The sequence below is a fragment of the Mirounga angustirostris genome, unplaced genomic scaffold (genome assembly GCF_029215605.1).
Source record: "Mirounga angustirostris isolate CCGP_5_RB_7025 unplaced genomic scaffold, mMirAng1.0.hap1 SCAF_3, whole genome shotgun sequence".
Lineage (NCBI taxonomy): Eukaryota > Metazoa > Chordata > Mammalia > Carnivora > Phocidae > Mirounga > Mirounga angustirostris.
In genome coordinates, this window is record NW_026991711.1 from 94,243,669 (window position 1) to 94,260,028 (window position 16,360).

General features: G+C 36.3%; 1 protein-coding gene across 4 annotated transcripts in view; it reads right to left on the bottom strand.

Annotated features, from left to right (window-relative positions):
• Positions 1 to 16,360, bottom strand: part of EPB41L5 (erythrocyte membrane protein band 4.1 like 5) — a 143,116-nt gene that overhangs the window by 25,002 nt on the left and 101,754 nt on the right. For all 4 annotated transcript variants that reach the window (XM_064586415.1, XM_064586414.1, XM_064586416.1 and 1 more), the window contains 3 exons: positions 8,147 to 8,310; positions 4,622 to 4,719; positions 223 to 351 (listed from right to left, as the gene is read on the bottom strand). In XM_064586415.1, the coding sequence (XP_064442485.1) occupies positions 223 to 351; positions 4,622 to 4,719; positions 8,147 to 8,310 (391 nt within the window). The remainder of the gene's footprint in view (positions 1 to 222; positions 352 to 4,621; positions 4,720 to 8,146; positions 8,311 to 16,360) is intronic.

Sequence of the window (16,360 nt, forward strand, 5' to 3'; positions counted from 1 at the left end):
CTTTTTATCCCATGACTGCCCCCTCTTAATCTAGCTTGTACTCAGACTCAGGAAGGCATTCTGCCATCTTTAGCATGTGTCTGGGTACTACTTTCTATCTCCAATCACTAGCTAGGTCACTCTTCTTTAACACTTATGTACATATGTGTCTTTGGGTCTCTCAGCCTTAAGTCTCATGTTCTTTTCCCTTCATTAGGACTATCCCCATTAAAGGCAGCTTACCTTATGCACTGCTTCTACCTGGGCCTTCAAAATGTTACTCTTCAAGTTAGGAGGAACTCTCCTGGCATTCAGTCCTGGGCTCTCAATGGCATTATTAAGACATTTTTCAGTCAACTTCACCACTTCCTCCTAGATATTAAAAATATACTGTAAGCAACTCTGATGGGCTATAGTTATATGGAAAGAGGAAAGTGGCTGATGAAAGTTCATATTCAGACAACCAGGAAATCACGTGTCTTAAATAGTCATATCCTGTTCCAAGAACAGTCACCTCCCACATGCAGTTTCAAACTAAGATACAATAATCACAAACACGAAATATGAATTGGTAGGGATCTCTAGAAATCATCTAGCCCAATTTCCTGTCTTTAAAGCAACTGAGTAACTGACTACATCATTCAGGACAAATGCCTGAATGAAATCACACATGGAAAACGTGCTGTTTGCTGTAATTCAACTGGGTTTTAGGTTAGGCCCTACACAGGCTAATAATCCCTGCAATTCTGGAGCTGTCACCAGGTAGATGATTTTGTTTGGAATTATGTTATATAGCCACAAATAGTCACTCTCAGGTATAGACTATGAAAATGACAGAACAAAGCACAAGTCCAGTGAAGATCACCATGAAAACAATATAAATAAACCATTATGAAAAGAAATAAATGGAACGAAGCAAATTAAGAAGTAAGTTTAGGGGTGCCTGGATGGCTCAGGTGGTTAAGCACCTAGCTCTTGACCTCAGTTCTGGTCTTGATCTCGGGGTCATGAGTTTAAGCCCCACACTGGGCTCCACGCTGGGCGTGAAGCCTACTTAAAAGAAAAAAAAAAAAAAAGTATTTTAAATTATCTGCACTACAACTGATACTTAACTTATTTATGTTAAATATATTACAATTTTATTTGTCAATTATATCTTAATAAAGCTGAGGGAAAATCATGGCTAATTCAAATACTTTGACATCTTCTTTTCAGAGTAAATTATGTTACAGAGTTGAAATTACTTGTTAATTATTTATATTTGCACATTATAGGATTCTCAGAGCAACCTGCCTCTTGACATAAGCAGAGATTTCTTTTTGTCTATACTACAAACGTAAAAAAGAATTCAACACACACATCACAGGTAAAAGTATAAATTGTTACCATCTTTCAATTTTTGCAAAAGTATAAAGGCTTTAAAATTGCCTATGCTTTAACCTACTACTTCCTTCCCAGGAATATAATCAGATGATGGCAGATATTTATTTAGAAGGTTGTTTGTCACAGCATTGATGATGACAGTGAAAATTAGCAATAATCTAAGTGTCCAACAGGTAACGGAGTAAACACAGTGGTGACACAATTTAACTACTATCTGTAGTATGTTCTCAAAATAAAGAAAGATATTTATAATTGATTAATTTTAAAAAGCAGTATCACTGCATTTTTATTTTTAAAAATACACATTTAAATATTTGGAAATATTTATCCAATATTCCAAATGTTTGAAAATATTTACATATATCACATTTAAAAGTTTGGAAATATTTATCTTAAAAATGTTAACTGTAGTTATCTCTTAGTAGTGAATAATGGAAGATTTAAAATTTCCTGCTTCTTTAAATCTATTTTCTATAATTATGATGTATGAGTACATAAAAAAAAATTACTGAAATACAAGTTGAGTGTAACAGCTTTAAAATATTTTCACATTATTTTATTATAGCACATAATTCCAGTGGCAGCCAGTTACTATGCCACTGATATGACTGCCTTGGATGGTCAAAATGTGGCAAACTGATGACCAAAAGAATTAAAAGGACACCCTGATTCCTAAATACCCCAAACGAGACCTGATCTGAAATGACTGTGGCTACTTCAACTCTACTTAGAGTAGCCTTGGCTGTCAGAGTCAGCTTATAGGAGAGCTTATATGAGAGGTTAAAGTTGGTCCAAAGTCGGCCTAAGTTCCAGGCAGAATGCCACCAGATGCAGACTTGAAATGACTCTTAAAACAATCCTGGCTGGGAAATGTGAACATCTTTCAGCAGGGCACTTACACAGTCAAACAACCAAGGTGAAGAAATAGTGTAAACAGTAAAATCTAAAAGAAACATGGTACATTCTTACAAGAGGTCCTAATTCTGAGAGATCCAACACTGAAACGGTTGGATTAAAAAATATATACACAAACCTTTTAACCAAAGTAAAGTTCTTTTTAATACCTTAGAGAGATGCAAGGAGTTGTTTTAAGGTTGGTGATGGTTCATTCTTTTCTTGAGTCATGGAGCCTTTTGAGAATTTAACAAAATAAGGATCCACTTTTCAGAAAAAAATATATAAATGAATCAATGACAAGAGTATTTATTCAAGGGGCACCTGGGTGGCTCAGTCAGTTAAGTATCTGCCTTCGGCTCAGGTCATGATCTCAGGGTCCTGGGATCGAGCCCTGCATCGGGCTCCCTGCTTAGCAGGGAGTCTGCTTCTCCCTCTCCCTCTGCCTGCTCCTCTGCCTGCTCATGCTTTCTCTCTGTCAAATAAATAAATAAAACCTTAGAAAAAAATAAAATAAAGAATATGTATTCAATTTCATAGAGCTTAAGGCCCTCCTCATAATTATTCATGAATAGATCCATGATCTGCAAATTAAGAATTTTGCTTTAGAAGATTAGACACAATTTACCTTATACTTTTACTAAATATACACAAAGGGGTTTTTTTAAGCTTTTATTTATTTATTAGAGAGAGAGCACGAGCAGGATGAGGGGCAGAAGGGGAAGCAGACTCCCCGCTGAGCAGGGATCCCAACGCAGGGCTCAATCCCAGGACCCCACCTTACACCCACCAAGATTCACCAGTCATCATTCGCCTTCAGGATCATTCCAGTCCTCCATTAAATTTTTCTCTAATTAATCGCTAACCACCTAAAACTTTCATCTAAAGCTTTCAATAAACTCTGTCTCTGACCCTGTATTCTTCTACTTACAGAGATAGTAAAACAACACAAAATGAAAGCAAACACACAAATACAATCGAAAAATACTGAGGGGTAATGAAAATGAAAGTCTTGGGACACCTGGGTGGCTCAGTTGGCTGAATGTCTGCCTTTGGCTCAGGTCATGATCCCAGTATCCTGGGATCGAGTCCCGCATTAGGCTCCTTGCTCAGCAGGGAGCCTACTTCTCCCTCTGCCTGCCACTTCCCCTGCTTGTGCTATCGCACTCTCTCTGACAAATAAATAAAATCTTAAAAAAAAAAAAGAAAATGAAAGTCTTTCTGGAATTTAATCAGCTTCTAAAAGACATTTCTAAGCAAAAACATATTAGAAAAAGAAAAAGAAACAACTTGGATTCAAAAGGACAGCTTGAACAATGACAAGAAAGAAGAAAATCACTCTTTACACATCATACTGATCTCTGAAGAAATTCCAGTTAGTTATCCAAGGATGAAACAACACTGCAAATCAGCTGATCCCTTTTCCTCTTTAAAATCAAAACAAAATTCATTCAACAGATCCTTGTTATCTGTTGTCTATATATAGGGAAAAAAGGGTGTCTCTAGATCATTATCTAAAATTTACTCTTACATTTAGTAGGGACATCTAGTAGCGGATACAATGAATTATTTTTATCTCATTTGATTTACCTTAATTATCCCTATAAGTTATTTAAGAAAAATTTTAAATTACACTTAAGCAATTAACTGAAGTTTAGTTGGTTAAATTGGTATGCACCCCCCACCCCACACCTAAAACTCCAAGGGCACAGGGTGGTGTAAATTATGAAGAACAAAGCTGAAGCATCTCAAGTTCCATTTTCTTCCCGGTTTATATGACAGAGCAGCTCCCTTTCAAACAAATCCTTCTGTAATTTTATTTGTATTTATTTGAGAGACAGAGAGTGTGCACGTGGGGCCTGGGGGCGCAGGGGAAGGGACTGAGGGAGAGGAGAGAATCTCAAGCAGACTCCCCACTTAGTGCAGGGCTTGATCCCAGAACTCCGAGATCACGACCTGAGCCGAAACCAAGAGTCAGACACTCAACCAACTGAGCCACCCAAGTGCCTCAAATCCTTCTGTAATTTTAAAAGGCTGTCACCTTCAACTACATCAAGACCTATTGAACAGAATTAGGAAAAGGATGAGCTAAATCAAAATAAGTTTAAAGCAGCCACAACACTTTGCATGCATGTTGCAAAACACTCAAGAGATGACCTTAGAGTTCCTATCACTGCCTGAGTTTCCTCCTCTCCTCCTGAACATCCATGAACATCCATGAATTGTGCCTTTGAAATAGGTCTGAAAGAAGTCGGCACACACACATTCCCCAGAAAAAGGAAAGAGAAAGTATCAGCGTTGGAAAGCAGGGCTTTCTCGGAGGTCTGGAGATGTCTGCAGGTATATGAAGGAGCAATCGGAATACCTGGCTGTTGATGTTGACATCCATGTTGGGACGTGAAGACGGCAATGGACTGCTTTCCATCTCAAGGTGTTTGAGCTTCTGTGAGGCATCTTTTAATGCTGGAAAAAATGGCAACATGGCCTCTTAGTCTGCCAGGCTGTTACAGCTGTGTGAAGGCATACACTTAAGTTTTTTTCCCAATACCAGTTATCAATAATTAAATGGAATAAACCATAAGACCACAGGATAAATATATTTTCTTTCTATAACCAGGTAACTATTTAAGAGTTAACCTAAATTACAGGAACATTGCCTTGTATCTATACCACTCGTAGAAAGCCAATAGATATGGAATCTCAATAGCATGTGTAGTTAAGAAGGCTTACAAGCCAAAAGATACCAAGAAAAGGCAGAGAACACCTGTGACATGATTCTTCCATAACCACAATGCAAGCGCCTCCTGCCGAACCTCAGTACTTTGCCACTTTCTTTCCTTAGCCCTGACTATACACTCCCTAAAACTACACTTCTGTGGAGCAAACAGATGAAGGACATACATTTATTCATTCACTGATTCAACAGAGTATATATTGATAACACAAGGTGTGATGCAGGACAAGCCTTTTGTCTTTATTATGTTCTGCCTAGCTGCAAAACACATTACAAATAAATTTCTCTAACCATTGAAAAGATAATATATTAAACACAATTCAGTTTTAAATGAACTCTACTTAAATTAACCACTCTAGGGACACCTGGGTGGCTCAGTAGGTTAAGTGTATGCCTTTGGCTCAGGTCATGATCCCAGGGTTCTGGGATCAAGCCCTGCATCGGGCTCCCTGCCCACCAGGGAGCCTGCTTCTCCTTGGGGAGCCTGCTTCTCCCTCTCCATCTGCCCTTCCCCCTCACTTATTCTCTCTTTCTCAAATAAAATCTTTTTTAAAAATTTATTTACTTATTTGAGAGAGAGAGAGAATGGAGGGAGGGGCAGAGGGAGAAGCAGACTCCCCGAGGAGCAGGGAGCCCGATGTGGGACTCCCAGGACCCTGGGATCATGACCTGAGCCAAAGGCAGACGCTTAGCCAACTGAGGTCACCCAGGCATCCAATAAATAAAATCTTTAAAAAAAAAATTAACCACTCCAATAATCTTACCGTGCAGGGATGAATTTGGTATGAGTTTAAATTTTTAAACTGTCACTTGACAAAAAAAAAAAAAAAAGCTGTTGAATGCCTAGTAATTTCTATTTAATCCAGTAAAAAGGAGGGAAAAATTATGAAATCATTTTCTCCTGGTCAAAGAGATCTTATAAAAGTGTCCATTAATTAACCCAGTGGATCCCTCTCTTGGCTACACATTAGAATCAGATGTGGAGCTTTTAAGGAATACTGATTCCCAGAGCTGATCCTAGAACCATGATAACAGAATTTCCAGAGGTAGGTTTCTGGTACTGGTAGTTTTTAAAACTTTCCAGGTGATTTTAATGTACAAAACTGAGAATCACGAATTCAACACTGATCTTCACAAAATCTTCCATATTCGTTTACATCCTTTTTTTAAAGAGGGGGTCGCGGGAGGGGCAGAGAGAGAATGTTAAGCAGGCTCTAGTCCCATCATGGAGCTCAATCTTAGGTGAGATCATGACCTGAACCCAAATCAAGAGTCAGACACTTAACCGACTGAGCCACCCAGGTGCCTCCAATTACATACTTAATTGCCATCTCCTGGTTTTTTTTTTTTCTCCTGGTTTTCTTAATGCTTCAAATTATGCAATACTAAATTTTAACATGATGATGTTGAGAGCATGAATACTTTAGCTTATGCCAATACATACCCAAAAAATTAAAACCCCCAAAATTGGGTTTTGGGGGGTTTTCTGGTTGAAATAAAGCTTCTTGTGCTACTTCTGTTTGGCTGAGGAAAATCCTAAAATAATAGGATAAGCTATTTTTTAAAAAGTTAACTATTTATAACTACTTACCCATGTGAATCAGGATTTTGACATTAGAGCCAAAAGAAAATACAGAATAAATTGGATACCAGGATTATAAGACCTTAATTCTTAATATCAAAACACTCTATTTTCACTGAATGACTTTGAACAAATGCTATAAATCTGAACTAAGTCTTATTAATGAAACCACCACACTACCCAATAATTTCTTCTGTCACAACTTTAATGTCATTTAAGCTCTGCTTGAGTACCTTTTGTAATGAGGGTACTCACTCACTATTATGTATCTATTTCTGATATATGGCAGAAAGATTTTTAAAAGTCTCCTCTATACTGATTCTAAATCTGCTTCCCTATCCTTTGAAGTTGCTGATCCAAGATTCACCAATAAAGCACCATAAAATAAATTCTTTGATATATCAGGCTTTCCGATATTTGGAGAGTTATTACATCTTACTTGCTCCTTTCTTTCCTAGGCATTTGCCTAAGTTCATTCTACCATGTTCTCCAAAACCAAAGCAATTTCCTGTAAAGTATATACTAAATAAATGTGGTTTGCTAACACTATGCTATGGCAGTACTGAAAGAGAGGAAAAAATTTTTTTTGCATTCGTATAATGGATACAAAATGGAATGTACATATAAAATCAATACTGCCACTTCTATAAGGAAGACTATTTTTATTTTAACCCTGGAAATACCCTGTATTAAGCTAGTCCTGCTTCGGGCTAAGAACACTTGCTTCACTATCTATTTGTAGTGATTACTTAAGGAACAAAGGAATAAATTTTTAAAGCCAATTAGCAGTAATACTTAAGCATGTTCTATTAAGCAGAAGCGCTGAGTAACTTTTCATTAACACTTTCTATTTTAAATTACTACATACCATTGCTGTATTCTATGCTCTTTAGAGACAAGAGCGTACTCGCTGGCAGTTCCCTATGAGCTGTTTAAAGATGGTGTCTGACTTCAGTGAGAGAAATCAAAATTGGCAATAGCCACATAAATACGAGGTGCTTTTAAATGAACACATATTACACTGAGATTCAATAGAAAGCTCCTATTTAAAGGCAGTTTATGCTTTACTAAATCAAACCAAATTCACAAATACATAGAAATTTTCAATATGCAACTTACTGTTCCCTTTTAACCTTTTAAAAAGTTAAGAAAAGCAGCACTCTTCCTGGATTACGTATTTTTGCAGGTCCGGGGAACAAGATTCCTCATTAATAACAAAATATTTTCTAGGAGCCAATGGAATAGTCAAACATTTACTAAATCCTGTGCTATAGAAAAATCTTTAAGGAAGCCTTTTTCTCTTAATTTTCATCCAAGAAACAAAGTAAAAAGCATGTCTGAAAATTCATGAATGTTTAATGACTTATAAATGATACAAATGTTTAATTGTCCTAATTGTGTGATCTTAACTATTTCAATGGACCCTCAAGCCAAAAAGAAGGCATACCTATTCTTCATTAAATTTTAAAATTCAACTATTGCATAATATTCTTGAAGGAACAGATTTAAATAGCTAATTTTAAAGAGATATAAAATAAAAATTGTCCCTGATGTTACATAGAACATTTACTTACTCCCACATTCCTCTTTAGTTCCTTCCAATCCAGTTTGCCTGGTGACTATGTTAACTTCATCTGGTGCTTGCGGTATTTCCAGAGTGTCAGGTGCCCCAATTACATCATCAATGGTTGTTTCCAATAAGTCTGGACTATCTAGCAAATCAATATTCAGAGGCAAGCTGTAAGGGTGAAAGAAAACTAACTTAGCCCAAGAAATTTATCATGAATTTAAATACTAACAAAAATACCTGTTAAAAAAAAAAAATCCACGTAAGAGGTCATATCCCAACTGGTTTAGTCATCTGTCAAAACCTTTTGGATAGACTTCTTTCCCAGCCAAAAATGGTGCAAAAGGGACTTGATTTAGCATCCCCTCCACCCTGAAATAACCAAAGGGGAGAAAAAGAAACTATTTTCAAGATATTTAGACATCAGATAACAGAGATTCGAGAAACAAAAGGGTAAGCCCTATGACAGCCTTGAGAGAATTTCCACGCAGTGGTGCAGAAAAGGTGAAATGAGGCAGAACATGGAGGAGTCCCTTAGCTGAGAAGATGAGGCTGAGAGTCTAGAAAGACTAAGGGAGCCAGAGTCATGAGAGAGAGTACCAGAAGGGAGAAAGCAGTATTTCACAGAGAGAATCCTAAGGATCTGCAGAGGGTTCCCCAAAAGTATTCAGCAGAGCAATGATCAGAGAACATGTGTGAGGAAACTCCCTGAGGCTGGGGAAAGAACCATCCAACAGGATTTCGTCTTTCCGTTTGGCTGGGGAGAGAACTAGAGGCACTTACAATGGGCCACAGTGCCTGTTTCCACACTGTAAAAACACATAATTCACAAGGCACTGAATATTCAGAAAGGTCTTGCCTCAGTAGTGGAGAATAATGGCAACAGACCCACCTAACACATCATAAAAGACTTGAAAGGACCAAACTGTTTCCAAGTAATAACTGCATCCTAAAACAAAGCTCAAGAAGATTTAGAGGAACATAAAATTACCTAGCATCCAACAAAGGAAATTTCAAAATGTCAGGCACCCACTGAAAAATTACCAGGAATGCAAAGAGGCAGAAAAAAATATCCCATATTTAAGAGAATAATCAATCAATAGAAACTAACATTAGAATTAGCAGAGAAAGACATTAAAACAGCTATAACTGTATTCCATATGTTCACGAAGTTAAGCAGAGACATAGAAAATATAAAAGACCCAAATCAAACTTCTTGAGATAATGGAGATGAAAAATACATTGAATGGGATTGACAGCAGATTTGACATTAGAAAAGGTACTGAAGGGGCGCCTGGGTGGCTCAGTCGTTAAGCGTCTGCCTTCGGCTCAGGTCATGATCTCAGGGTCCTAGGATCGAGCCCCACATCGGACTCCCTGGCTCCGCGGGAAGCCTGTTTCTCCCTCTCACACTCCCCCTGCTTGTGTTCCCTCTCTCGCTGTGTCCCTCTCTGTCAAATAAATAAATAAAATCTTTAAAAAAAAAAAAGAAAAGGTACTGAATTTGAAAGCCCAGCAATACAAATTATACAAAATAAAACACACAGAGAAAAAAGAATCCCCCCAAAATGAAAAGAATCTCAGTGAGCTGTGGGACAACTTCAAGCAGTGTACTGTATGAATAACTGGAGTCCCAAAGTGGGAATGGGACCAAACAAATTTTTAAAGAAATAATGGCTGAGGATTTTCTAAATTTGATGAAAACTGTAAACTCATAGATCCTAGAATCTCAACAAACCCTAAACACAAACAATATGAAGGAAACTCACCAAAGCACATCATAATCAAACTGCCTAAAACCAATGATAAAAAGAAAATCTTAAAAGCAGCCTAAGACATATGTTCAAAGGAATAAAGATAGAGACGACAGCAGATTTCTCATCAGAAATAGTGCACACTGGAGGACAGAAGGGGATCTTGAAATCACTGAAAGAAAAAAAATTAACAACCCAAATTTTACATCCAGGAAAAAAAAAAAACTTATTTAAAGAACAAAGGAAAAGTGAGGCATATACCTAAGAAAAACAAAAACATACATCCACAAAAAAATGTGTACACAAATGTTCACAGCAGCGTTCTTCGTAACAGCCAAAAAGTGGAAGCAACTCAAATGCCCATCAACTGAGGAATGGAGAAATAAAAAGTGATATAACCATAGGATGGATTCTTAATCAGCAATAAAAAGGTGTGAAGTACTGACACATGCTACAACATGGATGACCCTTGAAAACATGATGTTAAGGGGAAAAAGCCAGACACAAAATACGACCTATGAGTCCACTGTCCAGAATAGGCAAATCCATAAAGATAGAAAGTAGATTTGTGGCTGCCAGGGGCTGGAGGAGGAGACAAGGTAGAATGCAGACTGACTGCTGTGGGGTGAGCCATGAAATTAAGATTCAATATTAAGTGCTGCCTTGACACCTTGGGCCTCACAGGGCCCCAAACACCTAATCAAGCATTCCCTTGCTCTTACCAGATATGCTGCTTCCAATCCCCTCGCTCCCATCCAGTGGAAAAGATCCCCAGGCGCCTGGCTGGCACAGTCAGTAGAGCATACAACTCTTAATCCTGGGGTTTGAGTTTGAGCCCCATGTTGGGTGTAGAGATTACTTAAAAATAAAATCTTTAAAAAAAAAGAAAAGTTCCCCATCTAGCTGTACCAGCTGCATTCTACCTAGTTCTATTTAGAAATTCCCTGCTGGCCTGTGAAATTATTCAAACAAGCAATTACATCTTCGGGTGGGAACCAGGAGTCACCTCATCCTCATGTTACTATAATGCCTGCCTCCCACAGCTCATGCTTATTCACTTTGCTCCCAAGTAGAACACCCACATGGCCCTGTATGTTGTGAGGTTTTCCCCTCCCTTGAGCTATGAGTATATGTGACTAACAAACTGCTGTCTATTTCATCTGCCCAGTGTTGGGTGTTGTATGTTCAGCCATTTTGTAATATTTAGGGTTGGAGATACCTCCCCTATAAGAGTGAATAGGAACTGTGATCAAAACAACTGCTAAAGGGTATGGGGTTTCTTCTAGGGGGACAAAAATGTCCTAAAATAAAACTGTGATAAAGGCTGCATAATCCTATGAATGTACTAAAAACACTGAATGTTCACTTTAAATGGTGAATGCTAGAGCATGTGAATTATATCTTAATAAAGCAAAAAAATCAAAATAAAAAGTCATTCATACAAAAAAATTCATGACCAAAGACCTGTACTAATAAAACATGAAAGAAAAACCTATAGGCAGAAGTAAAATGAACAATGTACAATGGGATTTATAATGTACACAAAGTAAAATGCTTGACAAATGATAGTAAAAAGGCTAGGGAGTAGAAATGGAAGTATCCTACAGTAAGGTTCTTATACTATACATGAAACGGTATAATATCCCTTAAATGTAGACTGGGGTAAGTTGTATATGCTAAAGCAACCATTAAAGTAAAAACAACACAAAACACAAAAAAACACAGAAAAGACATAAATGGAATTTTTTTTAAAATAAAACCTGATTAATAAAAAAGAAGGCAGAAAGAGAGGAAGACAGGAATAACATGGGACAAACAGAAAACAACAAAGATGAGACTTAAACTTAATCATAGCAATAATCACAATACATGGAAATGGTCTAACATTTAAATGCAGAGATTGTCATTTAAGATTTAAAAAGCAAAATCCAATTATATACTGCCTATCTAAACAATTTAAATATGAAGAAACAAAGAAATTAAAAATAAGACAGAAAATAAATTAAAAAATGAAGATAAAAAGACAGAAAAAGATCTATCAAGCTAACACTAGTTGAAAGAAAACCTGGCTGAATATATTGATATCAGAGTAGAGTTCAGAGCAGAGAACAGTACTTAACATGAAGATGATCATTTTATCAGGATAAAGGAGTCACTTAATCCAGAGAATAATACTAAATATTTATGAACTTAACGACAAAGCTTCAAAATACATGAAGCCAAAACTGAAAGACCTACAAAGAGTAATGGGACAAATAATTACAATTGGAGATTTCAATACCCCCCTTTCAATAAGTGATAGAACAACCAGGCAGAAAATCAGCAAGGTTATAGTAGATTTGAACAACACGAACCACAACTTTACCTTATTGACATTTATAGAACACTATACTCAAAACAGCAAAATACATGTTTTTCTCAAGTGCGCACAAAATAACCACTAAGACCATATTCTGGGCCATAAAATAAGACTCAATAAATTCAAAAGGATTCAAGTCATACAAATTATATGTTCTTTGACCAGGGCAGAATTAAATTAGAAATCCAAAATAGAAAGATGCCTGGAAAATCCTCAAACATTTGGAAACTATATAAGGCTAAATTAACAAATGGCTCGAAAAAGATACCAAAGGGAAGACTAGAAAAGTATTTTGAACTAAATGAAAATGAAAGTATAACATATTCAAATTTTTAAGGATCCCACTAATGTAATACTTAGAGGAATTATTTATAGTACTAAATATCTATATTAGAAAAGAATAAAGTTCTCAAATCAGTGACCTAAGCTTATACTTTGATAAACTACAAAGAGATGAACAAATTAAATGCAAAGGAAGAGGAGGGTAGAAAATAACAAAGATCAAAAGGAAAAAACAACAGAGAAAACAAATTAAACCAAGAGCTAGTTCTTTGAGAAGCTCAACATAATTGATAATCTCTAGCTAAACTGATAAGGAAAAAAAGAATACATATTTACCAATATCAGGAATAAGAAAGGTGACATCATTACAGATCCTACACATATTAAAATGGTATAAGAGGGGCACCTGGTTGGCTTAGTCAGTGGAGCATGTAGCTCTTGATCTTGGGGTCGTGAGTTCAAGCCCCATGTTGGCTGTAGAACTTACTTGAAAATAAATAAATAAAATGGTATAAGGGAACATTAGAAACTTTATGCCAATAAATTCAACAACTTAGATGATATGGAAAAACTCCTTGAAAGGTACAAACGACCAAAGCTTACTATAGAAGACACAAAATCTGAATAGACACATAAAAGAAACTGAATTTGTAATTAAAAATCTCACAAAGAAAAACTAAGGCCCAAATGGTAAATTCTATCAAATATTTAAAAGAAGAAATAATGCCAATCTTCAACAAACTATTACAGAAACAGAGGAAGAGGCAACATTCCCTGACTCATCCTAGAAGACCATTACTACCTTAATACTGAACCATACCAAAGACATAACAAGAAATTAAGTAAGAAATAAAAAGGATTGGCCACCATGACCAAGTGGGATTTACCCAAGGAATGCAAAGTTGGTTTAACATTCCAAAATCAATTAAGGTAATATATTAGCAGAAGAAAACCACATGATCATCTCAATAAAGGCAGAAAATGCATTTGGCAAATGCAACACCATTCATGGTTAAAAAAAAAAAAACTCTTAACAAATGAGGAATAGATAAGAACATCCTTAATCTGATAACGACATTTACAAAATACCAACAGCTAAGATCATATTTAATGACAAATGATTGAATGCTTTCTTCCATAAGACAGAAACAAGACAAGGATGTTCACTGTTCCCACTTCTGCTCAATACTGTACTAAAGCTTCTAATTTATGCAGTAAGGAAAAAAAATTTAAAAAGGAAAAGAATAGAAAAGTAAATCAATGGTACCCAGACTGGAAAGGAAGAGGTAAAAAGAAAGAGGTTTTTACATGCAGATGATAGAATCTTAGATTTCCTAGAATCCTAGAAAGTAATAAATAAGTTCAGCAAAGTTGAAGGATACAAGATCAACATACAAAAATCAAGTGTATCTATATACTATGCAATGAACAATAGGAAGTTGAAATTAAAACAATTCCATTTATAATATCACAAAGAATAAAAACTTAAGAATAAACTTAATAAAGGACAGGCAGAACTTGTACACTTAAAACTAAAATAAATTAATGGTGATCTAAATAAATGAAAACACATTTCATATGCATGGATTGGAACACTAATATTGTCAAGATGGCAATTCTTTCCAAACGGATCTACAAACTTAATGCATTCACAATCTAATTTCCAGCAGGCTTTTTTTTTTTGGTAGAAACTGACAAGCCAATCCTAAAATTTATACGGAAATTCAAAAAAGTTAGGATAGCTTTTGAAAAAAATAAGAGTTGGAGGATAAACACCATCTGACTTAAAAACTTACTTTAAGTCGCAGTAACCAAGAGAGTGGTACCAACACAAAGATAGACATGTAAATCAACAGAAAAGAATTGAGAGCTCAGAATTTCATTCATGGTTGATTTTTGCCAACACAAATCAATGGAAAAAAGAATAATCTTTTCAAAAAATGGTGCCAAGACAATTAAATATATATGCAAATGAAGTTATTCGACCTTTACCTCACACCATACATAAAAATTAAATCAAAATGGTTAATAGACATAAGCATTAAGAACTAAAACTGCAAATATTTGATGAAAACATAGGGGAAAAAATATCTCTGAGTTTGGGTTGGCAAAATGTTCTTAGGATATGACACCAAAGGCACAATCCATAAAAGAAAAAACTTGATAAGTTAGACTTTATCACAATAAGATGTTTGAGTTTCCAAAGACACTATATGGGGGGTGCCTGGATGGCTCAGCTGGTTGAACATCCAACTCTTGGTTTCAGCTCAGGTCATGATCTCAGGGTAATGAGATCCCGCCCCACATAGAGCTCTGCGCTCAGCAGGGAGTCTACTTGAGATTCTCTCTCTCCCCCTTCCTTCTGCCCCTCCCCCTGCTCACATGCACTCTCTCTCTCTCAAATAAAATAAATAAAATCTTAAAAAAAAAGACACAATATAGAAGTGAAAAGAGAAGGCAAAGATTAGGAGAAAATTGTAAATCATAAATCTGATAAAGGACAAGAATCCAAAATATACAAAGAACTCTTTTAAAACAATAATAAAAAGACAAGTAACCCATATAAAAATGGGCAAAAGGTTGAATAGACATTTCTCCACAGACAATACAGAAATAGCTGATAAGCACATGAAAAGATTCTCAATATCAGGGCTCCTGGGTGGCTCAGTCGTTAAACATCTGCCTTCAGCTCAGGTCATGATCCCAGGGTCCTGGGATAGAGCCCCACATCGGGCTCTCTACTCAGCGGGAAGCCTGCTTCTCCCTCTCCCACTCCCCCTGCTTATGTTCCCCCTCTCGCTGTCTCTCTCTCTCTCTCTGTCAAATAAATAAATAAATAAATCTTTAAAAAAAAAAAAAAGAAAGAAAGAAGATTCTCAACATCAACAGCCCTCAAGAAAATGCAAATGAAAACCACAGTGAGATACCACTATTCACTCACTACAGTGGCTATAATCAAAAAGACAAAATAACAAGTGTTAGAGAGGATGTGGAGACACTGGAACCCTCATGCATTTCCACTCTGGAAAACAGTCTGCCAATTCCTCGAAAAGTTAAAATGTAAATTTATCATACAATCCAGCAATTTTCCTCCTAGCAGTCTATCCAAGAGAAATGATACCTTATGTCCACACAAAGACATGTACAGGAATGTTCACAACATTATTCACAGTAGCCCAGACATGGAAACAATTCAAATTTCCACCAACTTGTGAACAGGTAAACAAATTGTGTATATCCATACAATGGACTATTACTTGGCAATTAAAAGGAACATACTAGGATCCATGGATGAACTCAAAAACACCGTTAGGCACACCTGCTCAGTTGGTTAAGCATCCGACTCTTGATTTCAGCTTGATTTCAGGGTTGTGGTCATGACCTCAGGATTGTGAGATCGAGCCCCATGTCAGGCTCTACACTGGGCATGGAGCCTGCCTAAGATGCTCTCTCTTCCTCTACTGCTGCCCTTCCTCCCTCTCTCCCTCTTCCTAAAAAAAAATAAAAATAATAAAAACAGTATTCTTAAAAAAAAAACACATTATGTTAGATGAAAGAAGCCAGAGGTAAACCTCTGCATATTGTATAATTCCATTTATATGAAATGTCTAGAAAAAGCAATTATAGAAACTGAAAATAGATCAGTGGTTGCCTGAGAGTGGGAGGGTAGGAGCATTACTTAAGTGTAGACCAGCACAAGGGAACTTTTTGGGATGATGAAAACATTCTAAAACTGGATTGTGGTGATGATTATGCAATTCCATACATTTCTAAAAATCCTGGAATTGTACACTTAACAATAAATGAATTTTATAATATATAAAAA